At 44.4% G+C, this 24,187-nt stretch overlaps 1 protein-coding gene across 1 annotated transcript in view; it reads right to left on the bottom strand.

Moving 5' to 3' along the window:
• The window catches only part of LOC141106758 (uncharacterized), a 217,646-nt gene extending 197,890 nt beyond the window's left edge, over window positions 1-19,756 (bottom strand). The window contains 8 exon segments of the mRNA XM_073597685.1: window positions 12,822-13,851; window positions 16,598-16,693; window positions 16,986-17,088; window positions 17,180-17,277; window positions 17,404-17,527; window positions 17,614-17,790; window positions 18,260-18,391; window positions 19,627-19,756. Of these exon segments, the coding sequence (XP_073453786.1) occupies window positions 12,822-13,851; window positions 16,598-16,693; window positions 16,986-17,088; window positions 17,180-17,277; window positions 17,404-17,527; window positions 17,614-17,790; window positions 18,260-18,337 (1,706 nt within the window). The 5' untranslated portion in view covers window positions 18,338-18,391; window positions 19,627-19,756.
• Window positions 19,757-24,187: the final 4,431 nt, after the last annotated feature.

The raw sequence follows: 24,187 nt of genomic DNA, 5'->3' as shown, positions 1-24,187 counted from the left end.
TTAGGGTTACAGGGGGAATTTAATTTGAGGGTTAATGTTTGGATTCTAGCTCCAAGGCTTCTGATGCTAGTCTATAATAAGAGCATAAGCAGGCAGTGTGTCAGGGCTGGGCTCAGTCCTTCCTTCTCTGAGCTGGCCGCTCAGCTGTCAGCTAATTGCCAGCTCCTATCTCTCCACAGTTACTCAGCTGTTGATGATATCCTGCTTGTCAGTCCTGCCTACTTAAGCCGTCCAGTCTAGAGGATCTCTGCCTTCGCCTTGGTCAACTTCACAGAAATCTCCTGTGATCCTGTTCAAGACTGGCTTTGCTGACATCCCTTCTGGCTCCAGATCCTGCTTGCTGTTCCACTACATTGATCCCTGACTTTTGGCTTGGCTGACTATCCATTCTGCTTACTGAACTCTGGCTATGTTTTGACTCCGTTTGTTCTTTTTACTTTTATTATTAAGTGTGATTTAACTAATTCTGCCTCGGCCTGATTTCATGGTTTCTGACACAGTGCCAACTAATTTGATTGCTTGTGTGTATGCATGTTTAAAAAAAAAAAAAAAAAGTAAAACTGTTCAATAAATAATATTTGAAAAAAAAGAACAAATGCAGGGCAAAGAAATCCCCCCAACAAAATCAGGCACCTATAGTAATAGAGAGAGTCTGCATGTTGACTGTATGGTTAGCTCTCTTGCCTTGAATTCGATAGTCAGCTTTGGTCTCTAAGCGTTCATAGATGAAGGCTGAGACCACTTATCCTAAGATTTGTTACTCATAGCATGATAGTTATGAATGTTTGAAGCTTTGGATAAATCAACTGCAACCCTCATTCCTCATTGGACAGGTTGGAATTTGCTAACTCTTCTTTGAGCTTAGACAGTATAGAGTTGAGGATTGAAGTTCTACCTTTGTTCATATTTTGGGGTCCAGTTGCTGATTGGGGTACGATTCAGATAATTCATGCAGCCCCTGAAGCAGAAGAAAGATGATGGTCATCTTTCTGTAATATTTACCTCTTTTATTTTCGATAACTGTTCTTTGTGTGTATGTCTTCCTTTGTATCTTTTTGTATAAATGCATTGTTCATCTAAAGCCTGAACTCTTATGGTCAAAAAGAGAAATTGCTGATGGGTAGACTGTATTGTAGGATATACTCTGTACGTCTGTATTTTTTCTCCAGGTTTGCATGGTTTCTTGTTTGTCTCTCACTATCCTGGTAAATGAAATGGTTTCCACTAAAATATTCACATTATACATAATATATAAATGAAAGGCAGCACACCAAACAGTACAGTGTTTAACCAATTACTTGTATTAATTATACAGATATAATACAACAACATTGACAAATCGGAACTCACCATGAAACTAGACATAAGCCAATCCTGATGCATAGTACCCCAATATAATAACCAATGTCAGGGTGGTGAGATTCTCAGCATTCACAAGTGTATGAAAGAATTGGGGATGGAAGAGACCGGTGGTGTTTCAGGGAGAACCTTTTCCTCAAGTCAGATCCACCTGTGCATAAAAGGACACCCTGAATGTTTTAAATGCTCTCACTGACACCATGGAAGAAGATGTCTTTGAAATGTTGACTTGGCTTCCATATTCTATACTTAATCCAATTAAGCACCTGTGGGATGGCCAATCCATGGAGGCCCGGACTTACAGGACTTAAAGGATCTGCTTATGACGACTTGGTGTGAGATACCACAGCATAACTTTCAGAGGTCTAGTGGAGTCCATGCCTCAATGAGTCAGGGCTGTTTTGACAGCCCTACTTAATATTAGATGGGTGGTCATGTTATGGTGGGTGGACATTATTTTATGACTGATTAGTGTATCTGACTTGCCGCAGCTTCTAATGCACACTGTGAGAAGCTCCTAGTGTGCAGTGAAATCAGAGTAAACTATTTCAGTACAGGAGAGGAACCTGTACAACTGTGCAAGGCTGGAGTTCAGCTTTAAAGTGGTTGTTAAGCCACCTTATGCACTTTATACCATTCTCTCTGTTTAATAGTCTTTTGTGCCCCTGTGTCCATGTTTTATAAAAATAAGCCGTTCTTTACTTTATCTCAGAGTGCCACTCCCATGACCCGCAGCCTCTCTGCTCTCCCCGTCTGACAGCTGCAGCGGGGGCGGGGCTGAGAAAACCCTGCTGACGGGAGGCAGAGAGGAGAGAAGAGAGGCGGCGGGTCACGGGAGCTCTGAGATGAGGTAAAGAACAGCTTATTTTTATAAAACACAGGGGCCAAAGGATTATTAACTAGTTGCCGACCAGCCACCGTCGTTATACGGCAACAGATTGGCTCTCCTGTGTGAAGCGCCGTAGCTGTACGGCGGCTCGTGCAGGCTCAGTTGCGGGCGCCGGTGGCGCGCACCCGCTGCGTGCTGTGAGAGCATGCCCGCTGATCGGGTAGACTCGATGACCCATTTTGACAGGGGACATGTCAGAGATATACTGTTCCCAGTGATTGAGAACAGTGATCTCTGTCATGTCCCTGGCAGCCCATCCCCCCTACAGTTAGAAGACACCTAGGTAACACAGTTAACCCCTTAATTTTTACATTGATCAGTGCATTTTTATTTTTTTTGCACTGACCAATGTAATAATGTCACTGGTCCCCAAAAAGTGTCATTTGGGGTCAGATTTGTCCATCGCAATGTCGCAGTCCCGCTAAAAATTGCAGATCGCTGCCATTACCTGTAAAAACGATAAAAATAAATAAAAGCCCCTAAATCTATCCCATAGTTTGTAGCTGCGATAACTTTTGTGCAAACCAATCAATATACGCCTATTACGATATTTTTTTTACCAAAAATATGTAGAAGAATATATATCGGCCTAAACTGATGAGTACATTTGTTTTTTATATTTTTTTTCTTGTATATTATAGAAAAAAGTAAAAATATATATATATATTTTTTTTTTTCAAAATTGTCGCTCTATGTTTATAGCGCAAAAAATAAAAACTGCAGAGGTGATCAAATGCCACAAAAAGAAAGCTCTATTTGTGGGAAAAAGGGACGTCAATTTTGTTTGGGCACAGCGTCGCCCGACCGTGCAATTGTCAGTGAAAGTGATGCAGTGAGCCATTAAGGGGGCAAATTCTTCCGGTCTATAAGTGGTTAAACCATTTCACTGCCATGGATTATACATCCATGGCAGTGAAATGGTCATACTGACCTACAGAACTGCTTCAAGCTGGCCAGGTCAGTACAATGTATGTCCATGGCATTCCCCCTTCTTCTATAAGCTTGTGGTCTGCTGAAATTACCCTCGACCTCACAGCTCCTCTGTCTGTCCTCTAAGATGGCCCCCCCACAGCTCCAACATCCCACCACAGCACTGATATGCCCCCCCCCCACAGCACCAATCCACTTGTAGCTCCTCTGCTTCTGGCTTCTTCTCTTCACTCCCACTGGCTTCAGCTGCTGCAGGGGAGCCACAGGGAGATCAAAATGTCCAAATACATCCTCCAGCCACTGAAAATCCCCATCCCTGTCCTAGGACCTCCCCAAGTTCCCCTCAATGGAGTGCTGCTGGCCGACTTCCATTCCTCCCCCATCTGCTGCTGGGGTTGGAGATCAGTGCAGTCTTTGGGATTTAGACTGGGGGATTGGCAGTTGACCAGTCTGTGTACTCCTCCCCCTCCCCTCTGTATACAATTAACCACTTGCCAACCAGCCACAGTATATATACTGTGGCAGGTCGGCTCTATTTCGCATGTAGCAAGATCTCAGGCCTCCTTTAGTCTAATGAGAACCTCCAAAGCCAGGGACAGCTGACATCCTTCTATATAGAGTGGATTGCAAGGCATATTGGGTGTAGTGCAAGTTAGATTCATGGGCATCAGACACTTCTTGGATGCAAAGAGATTTATTTTCTCTTTAAAAGAACTATGGGAGAGAGGGTTTAGGGCCAGGACACCCTTAGGTAGTTGCAATGCTAATTAGCAGACTCTGAGACTTCTACAGGTAGACAGCCATGCAGGGAAAGGCATCCAGCAAGACACCACCTCTGCATGTGTAGAAGCGCTGTCTTCTATGGCAACAGTCTTAGAACAGTTCCTAACACAAGTTGTAACAAACTCCTTTTACTTTTAAACGATCACTTCTTGTAGACTCTCAGCCCACTGGGCTCCCAATCTCTCTCACTAGACTCGCTGATTCACTGCCACTGAATCCTATGAGCTCTTCCAATCTTTTTACTTTAGTATCCTCCTCAAGCGTCACTCCCGCTTCCCTGCTGGGTCTCTGGTTTGGCACTCTGGATACTCCTCAAGCGTCACCTCACTGGCTAGGTCCCTGGCTTGGCACCTGCTGAAGTTTCCCTATTGTTCACCATCCTGGGTTGCCGAGAATACTGCTCCGGTACTTGCTTCAGCTACTCACTGTGGTCCCTGGTAATAAGGTGGTTGGTCCCTTAGTGGAGACAACTTCCCCTCTACCTCTGACCATGACAGGTTCTCCAGCCGGCTGAACCGTCACCTCTGGTTGGACTACAAGCCAGTGCCAACCCTACGCTGCTCTCTTGCTTCTGGATTGACCCTCAGACAGTCTAACAGCCAGATGTGCCTGGGATAGGCCCAAACTCTGGCCTAGCAGCCTGGGCAGCACAACACACCTCCACCCAGAAAGCCGTCCAGGTGGCACAGAACCCCGATCACTTGACTCCACCCAATATGTAGGCTCTCCCAGCAGGCCAAGGAAATTAAGAAAACCCCTGCCCATTGGCTGAGATACCCCATATACTCCTAATCTCGTTTTGCCCTTATCTTATATCATAGACATCTAGCCACAGAAGAGAGAAGTGCAGAAATTTTACATTTAGGGTGAAACCAATTGATCTCTAACAATGTGCCAAGGTAATTTTAGGAGCAACCCTGCCTAAACATCTGGATGCTACACGCAAAATGACATACCTGTACGTCTTTTAATGCAGTGGTCATCAACCCTGTACTCAGGGCCCACTAACAGGCCAGGCTTTATGTATTACCTTGGGGAGATGCAGACTAGCATACTGCAATCACGGAGCAGCAAATTATATCACCTGTGATGTATTTCAGTTATCTTGCAAACCTGGCCTGTTAGTGGGCCCTGAGGACAGGGTTGATGACCACTGTTTTAATGCATACTGTGAGACCATCCCCCACACAGTTAGAACACACCCAGGGAACACAGTTAACACTTTAATCGCCATCTAGTGTTGACCCCTTCCCTGCCAGTGTCATTTATACATTGATCAGTGTATTTTTTAGAACTGATCAATGTAATAATGTCATTGGTCACCAAAAAAAATGTCACTTGGGGTCAGATTTGTCTGCCGCAATGTCGCATTTCCGCTAAAAATCGCTGATCACCGCCATTACTAGTAAAAACATATTTAAAAAAAAAAAAGTCCATAAATCTATCCCCTAATTTGAAGACGCAATAACTTTTGCGCAAACAAATCAATATACGCTTATTGCAATTTTTTTTTTTAGCAAAAATATGTAGAAGAATTCATATTGGTCTAAACTGATGAATAAAATTGTTTTTTTATATATTTTTTGGGGATATGTATTACAGAAAAAAGTAAAAAATATAGTTTTTTTTTCAGAATTATCTGTGTTTTTTGTTTGTAGTACAAAAGAAAAACGCAGAGATGATCAAATACCACCAAAAGAAAGCTCTATTTGTGGGAAAAAAAGAACATCAATTTGTTTGGGTACAGCGTTGCAGGACCGCACAATTGTCAGTTAAAGCGACACAGTGCCGTATCGCAAAATATGGCCTGGTCGTGAAGGGGGTAAATCCTTCCGGGGCTGAAGTAGTTAAACAGAGAGAATGGTATAAAGCATTTAAAGTAACTTTTGCAGCAGGAGGGGGTAGGCACTGACACAGGAGCAGACAGGCAGGGAGTGGGGGGGACGGAAGAGCTGCAGATAGCAGAGGCACGTAAACTGACCATGGTGTCAGGGCTCAGCAGCCATGATATACCGTGGTCAGTTTACAGGGGGGAAGGGCAGGATCAGCCAGGTTTTTTAGGTGATAGAAGGGGCCAAATTTCACAGCACAAGCACTGTGCTGTATAACAAGCTTTGAAGGAACAGGATGAATATGTTTTTTTTTAGGTTAACAAATGCTTTCAGTTCCTGATATATTTTTATCCCACAGACTTTCACCATTTTTGTTGCTCTTCTCTGGATTATCTTAAAATCCATTAGCAAATGAGGTATCCAGAACTGGACTCAGTATCCTAAATGAGGTCTAACTAAAACTTTATATAGTAAGATCAGGCCCTCTTTTCTCCTGATCCCTCTTGTGATAACTAAAGATAAATCAGGAAATCCTTCCAGTGATCCCTCTAGTAATATCTAGAGATCCATATAGAGGAATCAGGACCTCTTTCCTTATGCCGGTGATCCCTCTAGTGATGAATAAAGATCTTTATAGAGGAATCAGGAACTCCTTCCCCCTGATGATAATCCCTCTAGTGATAACTAAAGCTCTCTTAAGCCGCGTACACACGAGCGGACTTTTCGACGGACTAGGTCCGGCAGTCTTTCCGACGGACTTTGCAGCGTAGGTCCGCCGCACTTTCAAACGAACGGACTTGGACACACACGATCACACCAAAGTCCGACGGATTTGTACGTGATGACGTACGACCGGACTAAAATAAGGAAGTTGATAGCCAGTACCCAATAGCTGCCTTAGCGTTGGTTTTAGTCCGTCGGACTAGCATACAGACGAGCGGACTTTTCGACCGGACTTGAGTCCGTCGGAAAGATTTGAAACATGTTTTATTTCTAGGTCCGTCTGACTTTTGGGACAAAAAAGTCAGCTGGAGCCTACACACAATCGAAATGTCCGACGGGGTTCAGTCCGCCGAACCAAGTCTGCCGGAAAGTCAGCTTGTGTGTACGCGGCATCATAGCATAATCAGGACCTCCATCCTCCTTCTGGTGATCCCTCAAGTGATAACTAAAGATCTATATGGGGGGGATCAGGACCTCCTTCCTTCTGTTGGCAATACCTCCAGTGAATTAAATATCTATTTAGACGGCTCAAGACCTCCTTCCTTCTGCTGATGACCCATCTAGTGATATCTAAAGATCTATATAGAGGTATTAAGACTTTCTTTCTCCTGCTGGTGCCCCGTCTAGTGATATAAAGATCTATATAGAGGAATCAGGGCCACCTTCCTACTGATGGTGATCCCTCTAGTGGTAAATAAAGATCTATATAGAGGAATCAGGACCTCTTTCCTCCTTCTGGCGATCACTCTAGTGATAACTAAAGATCTACATGGGGGGTTCATGACCTCCCCTCTCCTTTAAATATTAGTAATACCTCTAGTGATAGATAAAGATCTATTTAGTGGGATCAAGTCCTCTTTCTGATGATCCCTCTTGTGATATAAAGATCTATATAGTGGGAACAGGACCTCTTTCCTCCTGCTTGTGCTCCCTCTAGTGATAACTAAGGATCTTTATAGTGGGATCAGGACCTTGTTTCTCCTGGTGATCCCTCTAGTTATAAATATCTATATAGAGGAATCAGGAGCTACTTCCTCATGTTGTTGATCCCTCTAGTGATAACTAATGCCGGCCATAGATGGCCGAGATTCGAACCATCTATGGGCAGGCTCATTGTACCTAAGTTGATCCAACAATCGACTTGGGTACAAACAGCATGCTGGATTTCTACATATGATTATTGCCACTAGCAGGGACAGCTCCCTGATACCCCCGCCGGACACTGACTGTGTTGATAAGGGAATCAGTTTTCTTTCCTGCAACAATCACATCATCCATGGCCTGCTTGAAGCTCTATATAAGGGAATCAGGACCATTTTCCTTCTGCTGGTGATCCTTCTAGTGATAACTCAATGAGCTATATAGTGTGATCAGTACCACCTTTTTTTCTGCTAATGCTTTCTCTAGGAAGGCACCCACTGATTTGATTTACTTTCTCCACTGCCTGGTCACACTTTTTGCTCATTCTGCAATTTTCTGAAATAAACACCCCAAATCTGTTTCTTCTGTAGTACTGGCCAACACTGTACTCCCAATATTTATTCTATGAGAGGATTCCTTTTTCACATTTAGAAAAATGGAACTGCAGTTTGCTTTGACCAGTTTGCCAGCAATGCTAAACCATGTTCCATATACTGTAAAAGGAGTGACACTTCTATCGGTAAACAGTCCATCTTTGCTAATAGCTACAAGCAGGTCCTGGGTCTCATGTTGTGAGCATTTCCTCACAAAGCATATTCCCTTTATGTCACATAGGAAAGTTAGATGGCGATTTTCAGTACACGATTACAGCCCAAAGACATTTTATCTTGATGTGTTGGAAAAGCACCACAATGGCTCTATACTATTAGCTTGTGCTTGTAGTGTTCTCTTGTATTCATGTGGTAGGTTACGCCATGATACTGACTCACCAAATGCAAGTCCTTGCAGATATATATGTATTTATTTTACAGTCCCTTGAAGCTAATTGCCAAATCAACACCCCCTGACTGAACTGCAGTCACTTTACAACCACTTCCTAACAAATACACTCCAGCAACTGCTGCATCTCATGTTCCCAGGTAGGTTTCTGGGTGGTGGCAACCATGGATCATGCCTATGCAATGTGCATCAGCACAGCCACTTGTAGTCTCCAATGGGACAGTGTGTGACAGTGACAACTCAGAACAACCGAGAGACATAAATGCCTGCACAAGGACCTTCATGACAGGACCACAAAATATCATTTTAATAAATAACTTAAAATTACATTGACATAATAAAGCTTACAGGATATTGTACATTTCACTTGGCAGTAATCCTCCCTGTAGTCCTAATCTTTCTGTAATGCTAGTTCTTGCTGTGGGCCATACTCTAAAGTTGGGTACACACTATAAGAAAATTGGGCGAACGATTGTCCAGTTTTCTTCCATGTTTCACAGCAAGTCAAACCCGAGGATGGTACTTATTGTACGAAAATTCCTAACTGACAAAGGATTTTTTATTATTTGATGGAGACACAATACACATTAAAATCGTTAGTTTTGTTCACATACGATTACAACTTTGGAGTTTGTCCCTTCGGAAATTTTCGTTTGTAAAGTCTAAATCAGAAGGAAAATTGTGCACACACCATAACCCTAAATCTAACCCTCCCGGCGGTGGGCCATACTCTAACCCTAAATCTAACCCTTTCAGCTGTGGGCAATACTTGAACCCTAAAATCAAACCCTCCTTAACCAACCTCTATGAAATTTTAATTCTTTTTAAGGACTAAAGGAGTTTTGCCTTCTTGTAAATCATCTGGTATTTTACTGGGATGTAACTAATGACCAGAGATGGATAATCCATGAGGCAACCTGTGAATGGCTATAGGACCCATCTACAGCCTCAAATTCTCCTGCAGTATACCAGGGGCAAGGCACAGTTGGCCAAAGCTCTGCACCTGTCCCTTGCCTGCAAACTACCTACAAATTGATCCTCCCTTGTGGTCTGACGGCACCATAGCAGTACAGAGAATGCAAATGGAGCACCTTCTGTGTACCAATTGCATTCCTTTTCCATGTCAAACCAGCTACCTTGCCTAAGCACTTTCTACCTTAAAACCTACCTCCAGGTTTACTTTCACTTTAAATACAGTCAGGTCCATAAATATTGGGACATCAACACAATTCTAATTGTTTTGGCTCTATACACCACCACAGTGCATTTGAAATGAAACGAAAAAGATGGGATTTAACTGCAGACTTTCAGCTTTAATTTGAGGGTATTTACATCCAAATCAGGTGAACGGTGTAGGAATTACAACAGTTTGTATATGTGCCTCCCACTTTTTAAGGGACCAAAAGTAATGGGACAGATTAACAATCATCCATCAAACTTTCACTTTTTAATACTTGGTTGCAAATCCTTTGCAGTCAATTACAGCCTGAAGTCTGGAACGCATAGACGTCACCAGACGCTGGGTTTCATCCCTGGTGATGCTCTGCCAGGCCTCTACTGCAACTGTCTTCAGTTCCTGCATGTTCTTGGGGCATTTCCCTTCAGTTTTGTCTTCAGCAAGTGAAATGCATGCTCAATTGGATTCAGGTCAGGTGATTGACTTGGCCATTGCATAACATTCCACTTCTTTCCCTTAAAAAACTCTTTGGTTGCTTTCGCAGTATGCTTTGGGTCATTGTACATCAGCACTGTGAAGCGCCGTCCAATGAGTTCTGAAGCATTTTGCTGAATATGAGCAGATAATATTGCCTGAAACACTTCAGAATTCATCCTGCTGCTTTTGTCAGCAGTCACATCATCAATAAATACAAGAGAACCAGTTCCATTGGCAGCCATACATGCCCACGCCATGACACTACCACCACCATACTTCACTGATGAGGTGGTATGCTTTGGATCATGAGCAGTTCCTTTCCTTCTCCATACTCCTCTCTTCCCATCACTCTGGTACAAGTTGATCTTGGTCTCATCTGTCCATAGGATGTTGTTCCAGAATTGTGAAGGCTTTTTTAGATTTGGCAAACTCTAATCTGGCCTTCCTGTTTTTGAGCCTCACCAATGGTTTACATCTTGTGGTGAACCCTCTGTATTCACTCTGGTGAAGTCTTCTCTTGATTGTTGACTTTGACACACATACACCTACCTTCTGGAGAGTGTTCTTGATCTGGCCAACTGTTGTGAAGGGTGTTTTCTTCACCAGGGAAATAATTCTTTGGTGATCCACCACAGTTGTTTTCCGTGGTCTTCCGGGTCTTTTGGTGTTGCTAAGCTCACCGATGTGTTCTTTCTTTGTAAGGATGTTCCAAACAGTTGATTTGGCCACACCTAATGTTTTTGCTATCTCTCTGATGGGTTTTGTTTTTTCAGCCTAATGATGGCTTGCTTCACTGATAGTGACAGCTCTTTGGATCTCATATTAAGAGTTGACAGCAACATTCCAAATGCAAATACCACACTTGAAATGAACTCTGGACCTTTTATCTGCTCCTTGTAAATGGGATAATGAGGGAATAACACACACACCTGGCCATGGAACAGCTGAGCAGCCAATTGTCCCATTACTTTTGAACCCTTAAAAAAGTGGGAGGCACATATACAAACTGTTGTAATTCCTACACCGTTCACCTGATTTGGATGTAAATACCCTCAAATGAAAGCTGAAAGTCTGCAGTTAAAACACATCTGTTTGTTTCATCTCAAATCCATTGTGGTGGTGTGTAGAGCCAAAAAGATTGTCCCAATATTTATGGACCTGACTGTAGTTTGTTCCAAGGTGGCCCAAACAAACTATTTCCTTTACTAATTGATGGGCTGCTGTCAGTCCTGTATAAATTGTATGTTGCGTCAGCTGTGTTCTGGCAGCAGTACAGGAACTTTCCATCTGCTGCTGAAACAACATCTAGTCGGGCTGAATGCTTTGCAGCCATTCACAGGAAGCCTTGTAAATACAGTGAATACCCGGCTCCTTCTGATTGGCTGATGTGGAGAGGCGGGTGCATGACATCACAACTTCAATCTCAGCCAATCAGAGAAAGCCTTGTATTCAATGTACAAAAATACAAAAGGCTTCCTGTAAATGGCTGAGAAGCGCTCCTACTGCCAGATCACACCGCTGTATACTTTATGTAGCTTATGCGACACAAAGTTTATACAGTGCTGACAGCAGCCACATCAATTGGTAAAGGAAATAGTTTGTTTGGGCCAGCTTGGCCCATCAAGCTAATTTACATGAAAGTAAACCTGGAGTTAGGCTTTAATTTGTCTTTGCTAATGACGGCAAACACTTGAAAGCACATTTAAAATAAGGATAAAAACAAATCGGCATATAACTAGGATATACTGTTCATGTTTTTAAGTGTGCAAAAAACAAGGTGAGCAGTGTCTTTTTAGCTACTAAGGCCTTGTTTACACAGGCATACTATAGCATACGCCTGTGCGAGGCCCGTGTTAACAAACAGGGGGGTGCATAGGTGTTCATTCCCTTGCAGGTTGTTACATTCATGTCATACTGGGATGCAGTGGCTGCAAACACAGCCGCTGCTGCCAATATAAAGCGGAGCTAAACCCTCCAATTTCAGCCGAGGAAGCTGCCATCTTGGCCTCTGTTTGATCTTCATCTGCCATGGTGCTGCACATGTGACCAGTTATGATACCAGCCATTCGATGGTTTGACAGTTTGATTGAGAGCCCAAGCAAAGTGATCATTATATTCCCGGAACGTGCCGGTTATTACATTTTTTCTTAAACTGTTAATTTGATGGGTTTATTTCCGCTCTAACAGCCATGCAGGTGCATGGCCTCAAATGCACTTTGTCTGCGCTTGAGGCCATGCACCCCCACGGCTATCAAATTGGGAGCAGTGGCTGTGTCCATGCAGCCACCGTGTCCCAATTGACATGTATAAGACTGCTTGCACAAGGATGCACGGAACTGCTGTGCAATTACTGAGTGGGCAAATACGGCCATGACATGTGTGTACGCTACAGTAGTGTGAAGGAAGCCTAAAGAGCACTCATCTCCAACGGCCGACTCTGGAAATCTACAGGATATGGTGTAGGGGTCAGAATCTCTGAAAACAGCTTCCTTCATGCAGAAGTTATAGATGGTTTAACGTCTGTGTGGATTGTTAACACAATACATTTTTCCATGCAGGGTTCATTACTTGTGGTCACCAGTAGGAGTTATTAGATGTTTCATAATGTGCTGTTATGGTGATATATCTCCCTCATTTTCACCATGACAATGGCTGCTGCCCAATGTAAGTTCTCTGATGTGATAATTTATTTTTTCAGGTAAAACATTTCCCGTGCTCTGAGCGTGACTACTGCATCTCTTCCGTGTTATGGGTTTTCTTGTGATAAACAAAAGCTGAACGCGTCGTAAAACATTTTCCACATTCCGAACACGAATACGGCTTCTGCCCGGTGTGAGTCCTCTGATGACCAACAAGAGCTGAATTTGTAGTAAAACATTTCCCACATTCCGAACACGAATACGGCTTCTGCCCGGTGTGAGTCCTCTGGTGATAAACAAAAGCTGAGCGCGTTGTAAAACATTTCCCGCATTCCGAACACGAATATGGCTTCTGCCCGGTGTGAATCCTCTGATGATCAGCCAAAGCTGAACTAGTAGTGAAACACTTCCCGCACTCCGAACATGAGAACGGCCTCTCACCGGTGTGAGTTCTCTTGTGATTAACGAGAACGGAGTGCGTAGTAAAACATTTTCCGCACTCTGAACATGGATACGGCCTCAGCCCGGTGTGAGTACTCTGGTGTTTGACAAGAGCCGAACTGGTAGTAAAAAATTTCCCACACTCTGAACAAGAATACGGCTTCACCTCAGCATGGGTTCTCTGATGTTGGAGAAGACGGGCATTTGTTTTAAAGCATTTTCCACACTGGGAACAGAAAAATGGCCTCTCACCTGTGTGAACCCGGAGGTGGTAAGTAAGATTGGACTTTTGGCTGAAACATTTCCCGCATTCTGAACACACATATGGGGTTTCTTCAGGGTCAACTATTTCTTGATTAATTAAGCACAATTTCCGAAGAAAACATTTCCCGCAAACAGAACATGGCTTCTCCCCTGTATAAGATCTGTGGTGTACGGTGAGAGTTTCATACCTGGTCAAGAATTTCCCACAAATGTAGCATGAAAACTTTTCATCCCCTTTGTGATTGGTATGATAGGTGATGGAAGTGGAGTGATTCCCATGTATAGAGGGGTTAGATAAAAGATTTGCACTGGGAAGGACTGGATGGGAATTTGGGGTAATGGGTTTTTTTCCTAGAAAACTGGACGTGCCGTAATTTAGGGGACGTTCCTCCATGTCATTACTGATGTGTTGTCCATCTGGGAAAAATAAGAGATGGAAGAGTAATATAAATAGTTAAAGAGGAACTGCAGTCTGCTCACATAATTTGTAATAAAAACATCTTTTCCATTCTGAAGCTTCCCTCCAACCACTTTGCTTATTATTTTATATATCTGTACTTGCCAAAAAGCTGCAAAAATCCCCCTCCACTGAGTCTAGCTGCATCCATTTTAACTGTGGGCAGCTGAAGCTGCTGCCTGTTCACTTCCTGGATTTAAACAGACACACAGAGGGACACCTCCAGTTCTGCAGCTCTCATTGGCCCTCTTATGACTCATCCCCCTCCCTTCCTGGCAAACTCTCATGAGAGTGAGAGAGAGCTGTGAATGATGTCATAACCTTCCAGGTTCTTCCCACACCTCCCTCTCTTTCCCCCTGCTCTTTCGACGTGCACTGCATTCGTCTTTTCTCTCCAGCTTGTCTGAGGGTCGCAGTCATTTATCGGCCTCCTGGACCAATGTCACAATTTCTGGATGACTTCTCTGCATGGCTACCCTAATTTCTCTCCTCTGAAGTACCTGCCATCATCCTAGGTGACTTTATCATTCCAATCAATGTTAATACTGCAGCCACTTATCAACTACTTAACCTAACCTCCTCTTTTAACCTAACACAATGGACACAATCCACCACTCACTCAAATGGCAACCTCGTATTCTCCCATAGCTGCACTCCCTGCAACCTCTCTAACACCCCCTTTCCTCTCTCTGATCACAACCTTATCCGTTTCAAAGTCATCTACCTCCCATGCTGCCAACCCACAAACCACTACCCGCAGAAACATTTGCAACCCTCAACCCTTCCCTTCTTCATTCTGCTACTGATGGCCTTTACGACAAAATCGCACCCCTGTCCTGCCCAGACCTAACCACTTCCATCTACAACAACACGCTGTCATCCTCCCTAGACGTACTTGCTTCTCTTTACACGCGGAACCAAGCCCCATCTGCCACAACCCTGGCAAACAGACGACACCAGAAGTCTCAAGAGACGCAGCCATGCTCTTGAGCGGGCATGGCGTAAATCTAAATCCCTGCAAGACTTTACCCTCTACAAATCTGCCCTTCTCAAATACAACTCCTGCCTCCACACTGCTAAACAAACCTACTACAACACTCTCATCAAAACCCTCTCATCCAAACCTCGTCAACTCTTTTCTACCCTTAATTCCTTACATCACCCCCCCACTGCCCCCACCCATGAACTTGCTTACCACTCAACAGATTGCCAACCATTTCAAAAGCAAAATCGACACAATTCGCGAGGTGATAACCAGCATTCAACTTCCTCCCCTACCCAACACATCAGGTCCAACACCACACTCAATACTCTCCTCCTTCTGCCCAGTTACCACCGATGAAGTTGATAAACTCCTCTCCATGGCCCACCTCACCACCTGTCCCCTGGACCCTGTTCCCTCACAATTACTGCGACCACCTTCCCACTCTATCCTAAACTCGCTAACCCACATCTTCAACCTCTCCCTCTCCTCCAGCACCTTTCCTTCCCCGCTCAAACATACACTGGTTACCGCCATACTTAAAAAACCCTCACTAGACCCCACCTGTTTTAATAACTTAAGATCCATCTCTCTGCTCCCATTTGCCTACAAGCTCATTGAACCCCTTGTCCATGACCAAATGAGTTGCTACCTCATGGACAACAACCTCCTCAACCCCCTACAGTCCGGCTTCCGTCCACAACATTCCACTGAAACTGCCCTATTAAAACTCACCAATGACTTACTAACTGCTAAAACCAATGGCCATTACCCCATACTCATACTCTTAGACCTCTCTGCTGCCTTCGACGCAGATGACCACCTGCTCCTTCTCAGCAAACTACACTCCCTTGGCCTCCGTGATTCTGCTTTATCCTGGTTCTCCTCCTACCTATCTCAGTGCATTTTCAGTGTTACTTACAACTCCATCTCCTGAGTACTGGTAGGTCTGCTTTTCTTAAGGGAATGAGGGCTGCTATAGGTGAAGAACACAGAAGCCAGTTATAGTGTCTGATCACCTGTGTTAGCGGTAAGTGTGACAACCATATGTGAAGCTGAGCCTCAATGATTCAAAGGTATTTTAAAAACACATTTAAAAAAAAAAATAATGTCATACTTACCTGCTCTGTGCAATGGCAGGGCAGCCCCGATCCTCCGCACCGGCACTCCTGCCCCCCCCCCCACCTGCTGAGTGCCCCTAGAGCAGTAACATCCTCTTTGAACTCGAGAGCACCCCCCAACCACATATATACAATGGGCAGATGGGAAGTGGTTAAAAAACCGCTGCATCTATATTCCCCCTTCTCTCACCACCTACTGCATCTGAACCCCCCATTCTCTCATTACTGATCACACCAGCACCCCTTCCCCCATGTCTCAGCACCCATGGCACCTGAATCCACAGCAGGCGAGGAGAATTCTGGGATGATCATTCATTATCTCTATTAATTTAACACAGATATGACCGATGTCACATGACCAAAAATGTTCCCATCAGGAAACAAGGCAGGAACCATACAGGCAAACAATTACACAATAAAGATATGTATCCAAGGAGGCACATTATAAGTGGATATTGAGGGAACCAAGAACTGTCCATCCAATATAAGAATGTGCTGTGTACACGGGCCCTGGCTATTAGATTTTTCTTGTTTATCCAGGGTTCCTCTATCTGAACAGGAAGAATCGGCAAATCTTTTCTTAATTTAGTGTTTATTCCTCACCTGTGCTGATCTCTACAGGAACTTCCTCCTCTTTAATCCTCACATGTTCTTCTTCCTCCTTCTCTGCTTTTATGTCTTTCTGAGTGTCTCCGGGGTCTGTGAATAAAGATAAGAGTGAAGCCCCCTGTACTGAGATGTATGAGAGACCCCAGAGAGTGTGTGTGGGGGGAGACTGGTCACGTCTCTTGGCTGGTAACACACAATGACATGATGTGAGAAGGAGAGCCGGAGTCTAATAGAGGCTGATGTCTCCTGACTCCCCCACTGGGCACATACTGTCTCCCCATTACTGTCTACTGACAGAGGAGGGAGGAGAAGAAGAGATTGTTGTAGTGACTGAACAAGGAGAATCTGGGACTCTTCTCTGGATTTAGTGTTTATTACTCACCTGTGCTGATCTCTGGAATTATTTCCTCCTCCTTACATGGATCATCACCCATCACACATGGACTTTCTTCAAATTCTACTTTATTTACAATAAGGTCTTTACCCTGGATACGATACATAAGATTATACAATATTTTATCTCCAATTGAATCAACCATAACTTTAGGTTTCATTAAAACTCTTAGTTCTATCTACCTGATCCTCCTGATGGATCTCCTGATGTTCCTGTGTGGAATCCCGGGAATACAGAGGACGGGGACATCTCTCTGATGGGTTCCCATTACTGGATCCATCTGTAGGAAACACACACACTGACTGAATACATTGTTTCTATATCTTTTCTATCAGAGGATGTGTGTATCTAGGTAGACCCCTCCGTATGGCTCTCTCCTTTACAAGAAATGAAAGTCTCCTCTTACCCGGTGATGTGAGGGGTGGCCAGTTCTCCATCATGACATCCTTGTAGAGATCCTTGTGTCCTTCTATATACTCCCACTCCTCCGTGGAGACATAGACAGTGACATCCTGACATCTTATAGGAACCTGACACACACAATGATACAGTCACCATCCAGACACATCCCTTGTCTGTTACTGGATAATGTCCCAGAATTCCCGACACCGCTCACCTCTCCTGTCAGAAGCTCAGTGATCTTCTGGGTAACTTCTAGAATCTTTTTGTCTTTGTTTATCTCTGTTATTAGGGAGTGAGTTGGAGGCTGTGTCATGGTGCTCTGTTTCCTTCTCCAAGTTTGTGACACACGAGTCATGTGATCTTCAGATGGCTTCTTCACTATAATGCATTCCTGTGGTTTATAAGAGAAATAAAGTTCAGTACATAAGTTAGTAAAATAATTTACATCTCACTGTAAACGCATGCAGTTTTTGCCACTGAGGGTTGCGTAAACCCATCACTACGCTAGTCAGGTCTGCATTTTAAAACAGCAATAAGCAATGTCATGTCCCACTCCCAGAATCGTCCTCACCTCTCCGGTCAGGTCTGTGTTTTATTAATAGAGATAAGAGTGATGTCATGTGACCTCCCAGAATCCTCCTCACCTCTCCGGTCAGGTCTGTGTTTTATTAATAGAGATAAGAGTGATGTCATGTGACCTCCCAGAATCCTCCTCACCTCTCTGGTCAGGTCTGTTTTATTAATAGAGATAAGAGTGATGTCATGTGACCTCCCAGAATCCTCCTCACTCTCCGGTCAGGTCTGTGTTTTTTTAATAGAGATAAGAGTGATGTCATGTGACCTCCTAGAATCCTCCTCACCTCTCCGGTCAGCAGGTAGATGATCTCCAGTGTGAGGTTTAATATCTTCTCAGTCATGTGACTCTGCTCTTTCTCCATCCTCAGTAGGTGATTTGAGATGTTTCTTTATGGACAGTTTTACCCTCACTTTGTCTATAAGTAAAGAGAGAAAAAAACCTGTCATACCCGTGGGAACACACACAACAGAGTCTGAACCCATCTGCTAATGTATAGATACTGATTTGGCACCGCTCACACTCAGCATCCCATCCCCCACATTAGGACAAAATGCTTGCTCAGGCCTGGTAACAGCATGAAGAGGAACCTTTTAGAGAGAATAAAGTGAGCCCTAAATAGCCAGGATGCAAAGGCCAGGCAGAGCCCATGGGTACAGCTAGCTGCACAGGTACGATAATGATGGCACCCAAGGGGGGCAGTGCCACCTGGGTGGCAGACTTTTGCTTCTGGCGAAGTTTCACTTTAAATACTGGAGTCCTGGGGATGAGCTTAGGGATGGAAAAGTGGGTGTGTCTAAAGTGACTAGCTGTGATGGGTGAAGAGAAAGTACGCGGGCATATCTCCCAACTTTCTGAAATGGCAATGAGGGACACCTATTAGCAAAAGTATGTAGCCATAGGACACACCCCCTGCCATGCCCCCTTAAAGGAGAATTGTATAAAAAAAAATGATTGGTTAAACTCACAAGTGCTTTTTGCCACTACTATTCCTTTATATTGGCTTTTGGTATTTGCAAATGCAGCAATTTAGAAATTGGATGAAAAGTTTAGCGCTGGGAAACACTTTTTGAAAGATAAATAGTGAATTTTATATACAAAATATAGATCAGACCAAAATGAGGGACAAATGAGGAGGAATGAGGGACAGAGGGACATTGTTCCAAATCAGGGACTGTCCCACGAAATCAGGGACAGTTGGGAGCCATGGGCAGGGACTATGTGTATGCAGATAAATAAAATGAATGTACAGAAACGCACTGTGCAGTGCTCACCGAGAGACGGGAATACAATCATTACTGAGAGGTAAGAGGCAGAGGTAAGCCTCAGTACACAGGACCTAGGGACTATAGTGATAAATCCATTCCAGGACAGCTGAGAGGTACGCGGTCCCCGCCTTGCTTGTTACATGGTTTATAAGAGGAGAATCCCTTTTTGAAGACAAAACCAAAACGAGCAGAAGGAAAACATACATGTATATGTACAGTGCTCTGTAAATGGTCAGCACCATATAAATACCTGGAATAAATAATCCCCACCTGTGAGCTTTATACAGGACATGTGACCTGACTAGAGTCACATGACCCCCCTCCCCTGTCCATTCTACACAGAGTGCTGGTACCCCCTCCTCTTCTAATATGAAGACATTATTACCTCCTTCTCACTGGACACACACTCTTGCAGAAGGAAGTTTATTTCAGCTACAAAAGCTCCTCTCTCCACCTTTTCCGGCTACGACAAAATGGCCGCCGCCCCTCCTGCGCTGAGGACACTTTCTGCTCTCACATGGTTACAAGGTTGTCCTCTAGTGGTGGCTCTGGCTCCACCCTGGAATAAACGGTCCCCTGCTTATGGGAGATTGTCCAGCCAGTCGCTACGCTAGACGTCACTATAGCAACCAGGAAGCAGCTGCGCGGAAATGGGAGGAGTTTTTCCGTGCTGGGAGGAATAGTAATGATAGAGGTGATGATAGGTGACAGAAAGGCAGGGCAGGAGAGTGCTTCATTGGTACCCAGCCTGAGCTGAAAAATAAAGATAATAAAATAAATGTAGAACTTTAGAATAATGTTTTTCTTGGCTGGACAAATTTTGTTTTTAGGAAAAAGACAATGTTAGCCCTCATTCCGTTTTATAATGTAATTACTAGAACTGTAGTATTAGATTAGAGCGCCCCCTGCAGGCTGGATGTCATAGGATAAAACATTCATGGCATTTCAATACCGGGCACTTTCACTCCCTTCCTGCCCAGGCCAATTTTTAGTTTTCAGCGCTGTCACACTTTCAATGACATTTGCAAAAACACTGTATCCATATGACATTCTTATTATTTGAGACAGATAGAGCTTTCTTTTGGTGAGATTTAATCACCACTTGGATTTTTATTTTTTTGCCTAACAAACAGAAATTAAAAAAAAAACCCCAAAAAACATTTTTCTTAGTTTTTGTTGTAAAATTTTCCAAATAAGTAATTTTTTTTTCTAGACTGATGTGTGCCGATGAAGTTGCACTGATGATAGGGTTTCCACCTCATCCCTTTAAACCAGAACACATATTGATCACACAGGTTCTGTGGCTGATTAAGGTGGTAATTAAACTCACTTGGTGCCTTATTTGTATTTAATTAGCCTCAAAACCTGTGTAATTCAAATTCAGTTGTGGCAACTCTGATGAGGCGGCACTGATGAGGCTGCACTGATGGGCACTGATGAGGCTGCACTGATGGGCACTGATGAGGCTGCACTGATGGGCACTGAGGATGCACTGATGGGAACTGATGAGGCTGCACTGATGGGCACTGATGAGGCTGCACTGATGGGCACTGAGGATGCCCTGATGGGGCTGCACTGATGGGCAGTGACGAATCGGCACTGGTGAGGCTTGCACTGTTGAAATGGCACCGATGAGGCAGCACTGATGGGCACTAATGAGGCGGCACTGATGGGGCTGCACTAAAGTGTGCTCATGAGGCCGCACTGATGAGGCTGCACTGATGGGCACTGAGGATGCACTGATGGGCACTGATGAAGCTGCACTGATGGGCACTGAGGATGCACTGATGGGCACTGATGAGGCTGCACAGATGGGCAGTGACGAGTTGGCACTGGTGAGGCTTGTACTGTTGAGATGGCACCAATGAGGCAGCACTGATGGGCACTAATGAGGCGGCACTGATGGGGCTGCTCTAAAGTGTGCTCATGAGGCTGCACTGATGAGGCTGCACTGATGGGCACTGAGGATGCACTGATGGGCACTGAGGATGCACTGATGGGCACTGATGAGGCTGCACTGATGGGCAGTGACGAGTTGGCACTGGTGAGGCTTGCACTGTTGAGATGGCACCAATGAGGCAGCACTGATGGGCACTAATGAGGCGGCACTGATGGGGCTGCTCTAAAGTGTGCTCATGAGGCTGCATGCACTGATGAGGATGCACTGATGGGCACTGATTAAACTGCACTGATAAGGCGGTATTGATAGGCACTGATAGACACTGATATGCTGCACTGATGATCAGTTCCCTGGTGATCAGTGTAAATGCTCCTGTCACCACAGGAAAGCCGGTTATCGGTTTTCCTTTCCTCAGACACTGACAGCGCTGAGGAAAGGAAATGCTGATAAGCAGCATTTGTTTACATGTGATCAGCTATGATTGAACACAGCTGATCGCATGGTAAAGAGCCTACCTCATCGGTTCTTTACTGCGTTTGGCGATGCGTTGTGTCTGAGGAACACAGCTCACCACCGTTCGTCATGCTGCGCACCCCCTGCATGCGCACACGCACAGCAAGAATGGAAGGATATCATATTATGTCCTCCCAGAACAAAAGTGGTCCCACCCTACCATCATTCTACAATATTGTGGCGGGAAGCAGTTAAAGGATTAGTTTACCTTTATGAAAAAGATTTCCTATGTAGGTTTATAGATATAAACAAACTGTACGGCTTTGACTAAAGCTGAATAATGCCCTTGTTAGAGGTGTAGGCCATTTAAATGCAATACCTCCCGAAGCCCAACTGGAATACTCCCAGGACATTGCTAAGTGAGGCCTAGTCATTACTTTCAATGATAATGGTAAACAGGAGGAATAGAGAGGGTGAATCTCCATAACGGGGACACAAATAGCAATAAAAACTGACAGATGTTCAAATTCCTCGCCCCCTATCGAAAACCAAAAAAAAAAATGTTTAGCCTTTAGTTATACTTAAACTTGTAGGGCTTCTTATAAGGTAAGTGGACCATCTAGTGCCACATAAGGCCGATATAGCAGAGAAGTGAACTTTTTCCAGGCCCTTCTGAAGGAAGTCTAGCACATAATTTACCCTGGAAAAAGAAGGGTCAAATGATGGTAAAAAGGCTGATTTCACAAAGCACTCCCATACCTTTTTGTAAGTTATTTTAGTTGAGTTTCTTTTTGGCCTTCAATAAAGTAGTGCCCCACCCAAAAAGGGAAGTTCCATTTTAAGTACTCCTCCCCTGCTACATTTGGCATGTCATTTTTTTTAAATTTTTTTTTTGGGGGGGGGGGGGGGGGGCGGGTACCTAGTTTTGACAGGTACCCACTCCCACTTCCGATCAGATCACCTAGGCGTTCTGAGCAGAAGTTCTCCTCTCCCCCTCCCTCCCTGCAGTCTTCTGCAACACATCACAGGTCCCAGAATACTGCTACTGCCAGACCATTCAGGAGGCACAGCACGACTCTTGCATGTGCATTGGGCACCCGGCTGTGAAGCCGTAAGCAGTCACAGGGGAGAGGAGACGGGAAGAAAGGACGTCTCAAGTGAGCACATCGCTGGATTGTGGGACAGGTGATTGTGTGTTTATTAGAAGTCAGCAGCTACAGTTTTTGTAGCTGTTGACTTTTAATAAACACAAAAAAACACTGGAGTTTCACTTTAAGGTGGAGATCACAGCCTGGAAGCAGCCTAGCCTTGATAATTTGATTAATTGACCTCCATGCTGTTAGGTTGAGTTTGTTCATATATGGAACGGTCCCTGGCTCAGAAGGTTCGGCCTCATTGGAAATTTTATTGGATGTTCTAGACCAGTGGTCTATAAACTGCGGCCCGTGGGCCAAATGCGGCCCTTTGCTTGCCTTAACCTGGCGCTCAGGATACCATTTCTCCCACTGGCACCAGCAATGGGGCACTATTCCTCCAAATGACACCAACAATGGAGCACTGTTTGTGCCACTGATATCAGAGATGGGGCACTATTCCTCCCACTGACACCAAAGATGGGGCACTATTCCTCCCACTGACACCAAAGATGGGGCACTATTCCTCCCACTGACACCAAAGATGGGGCACTATTCCTCCCAATGACACCAACAATGGAACACTATTCCTCCCAATGACACCAACAATGGAACACGATTCCTCCCACTGACACCAAAGATGGGGCACTATTCCAAATGACACCAAAGATGGGGCACTATTCCTCCCACTGACACCAAAGATGGGGCACTATTCCTCCCAATGACACCAACAATGGAACACTATTCCTCCCAATGACACCAACAATGGAACACGATTCCTCCCAATGACACCAAAGATGGGGCACTATTCCAAATGACACCAATGATGAGGCACTATTCCCGCTACCACTGTGTTTTGTTTTTTACTCCCACTGACCACCAAGTCAGAGACATTGTTTACTCCCACTGATTCTGGGGCATTTTCTATGCTTGGACCACAGTCTGGCTCCCTATAACATCTGAAGGACAATAAACTAGCCCTCTGTTTCAAAAGTTTGGAGAATCCTGTTCTAGACCTAAGTAGAGAAGTGTGGAGATCTACAGCCTCTGTGGCCGATACTGTGTTATAACTATAACCACTTCTTGAAAAAGAGCCACTCTCTGTAGCAACCTCAAATTCAGAGGCTGAGGAGGAAGGCATACCTTATTGTGGACAACCAAGCATGGGACAGAGTGTCCATTCCCAGGGCTCATGGAAACCTGTATCCTTAACCTTATCTGAACTATTTTTCCACAAAGGAGGTGAGAGGGATACTAGAGGGCCATGAAGGCTGCTCTGATCTACAATACGTTTGAAACAAGAGTAGAGGCCTGCATTTTCCATTCTCCTTGAGCTACAAGGTCTCTGTAGTGAACACTCAAGCCCTGGTGGCTGACATCAGAGGTAGGGATTGTCATTGTGTCTGGACCGATGGAATGATGTCTGGATAAATTCAAGCAGTGTAACCACCAACACAGCA

The sequence above is a fragment of the Aquarana catesbeiana genome, linkage group LG08 (genome assembly GCF_042186555.1).
Source record: "Aquarana catesbeiana isolate 2022-GZ linkage group LG08, ASM4218655v1, whole genome shotgun sequence".
In the NCBI taxonomy this organism is placed as follows: domain Eukaryota; kingdom Metazoa; phylum Chordata; class Amphibia; order Anura; family Ranidae; genus Aquarana; species Aquarana catesbeiana.
This window is presented reverse-complemented; position numbering and strand designations above follow the sequence as displayed.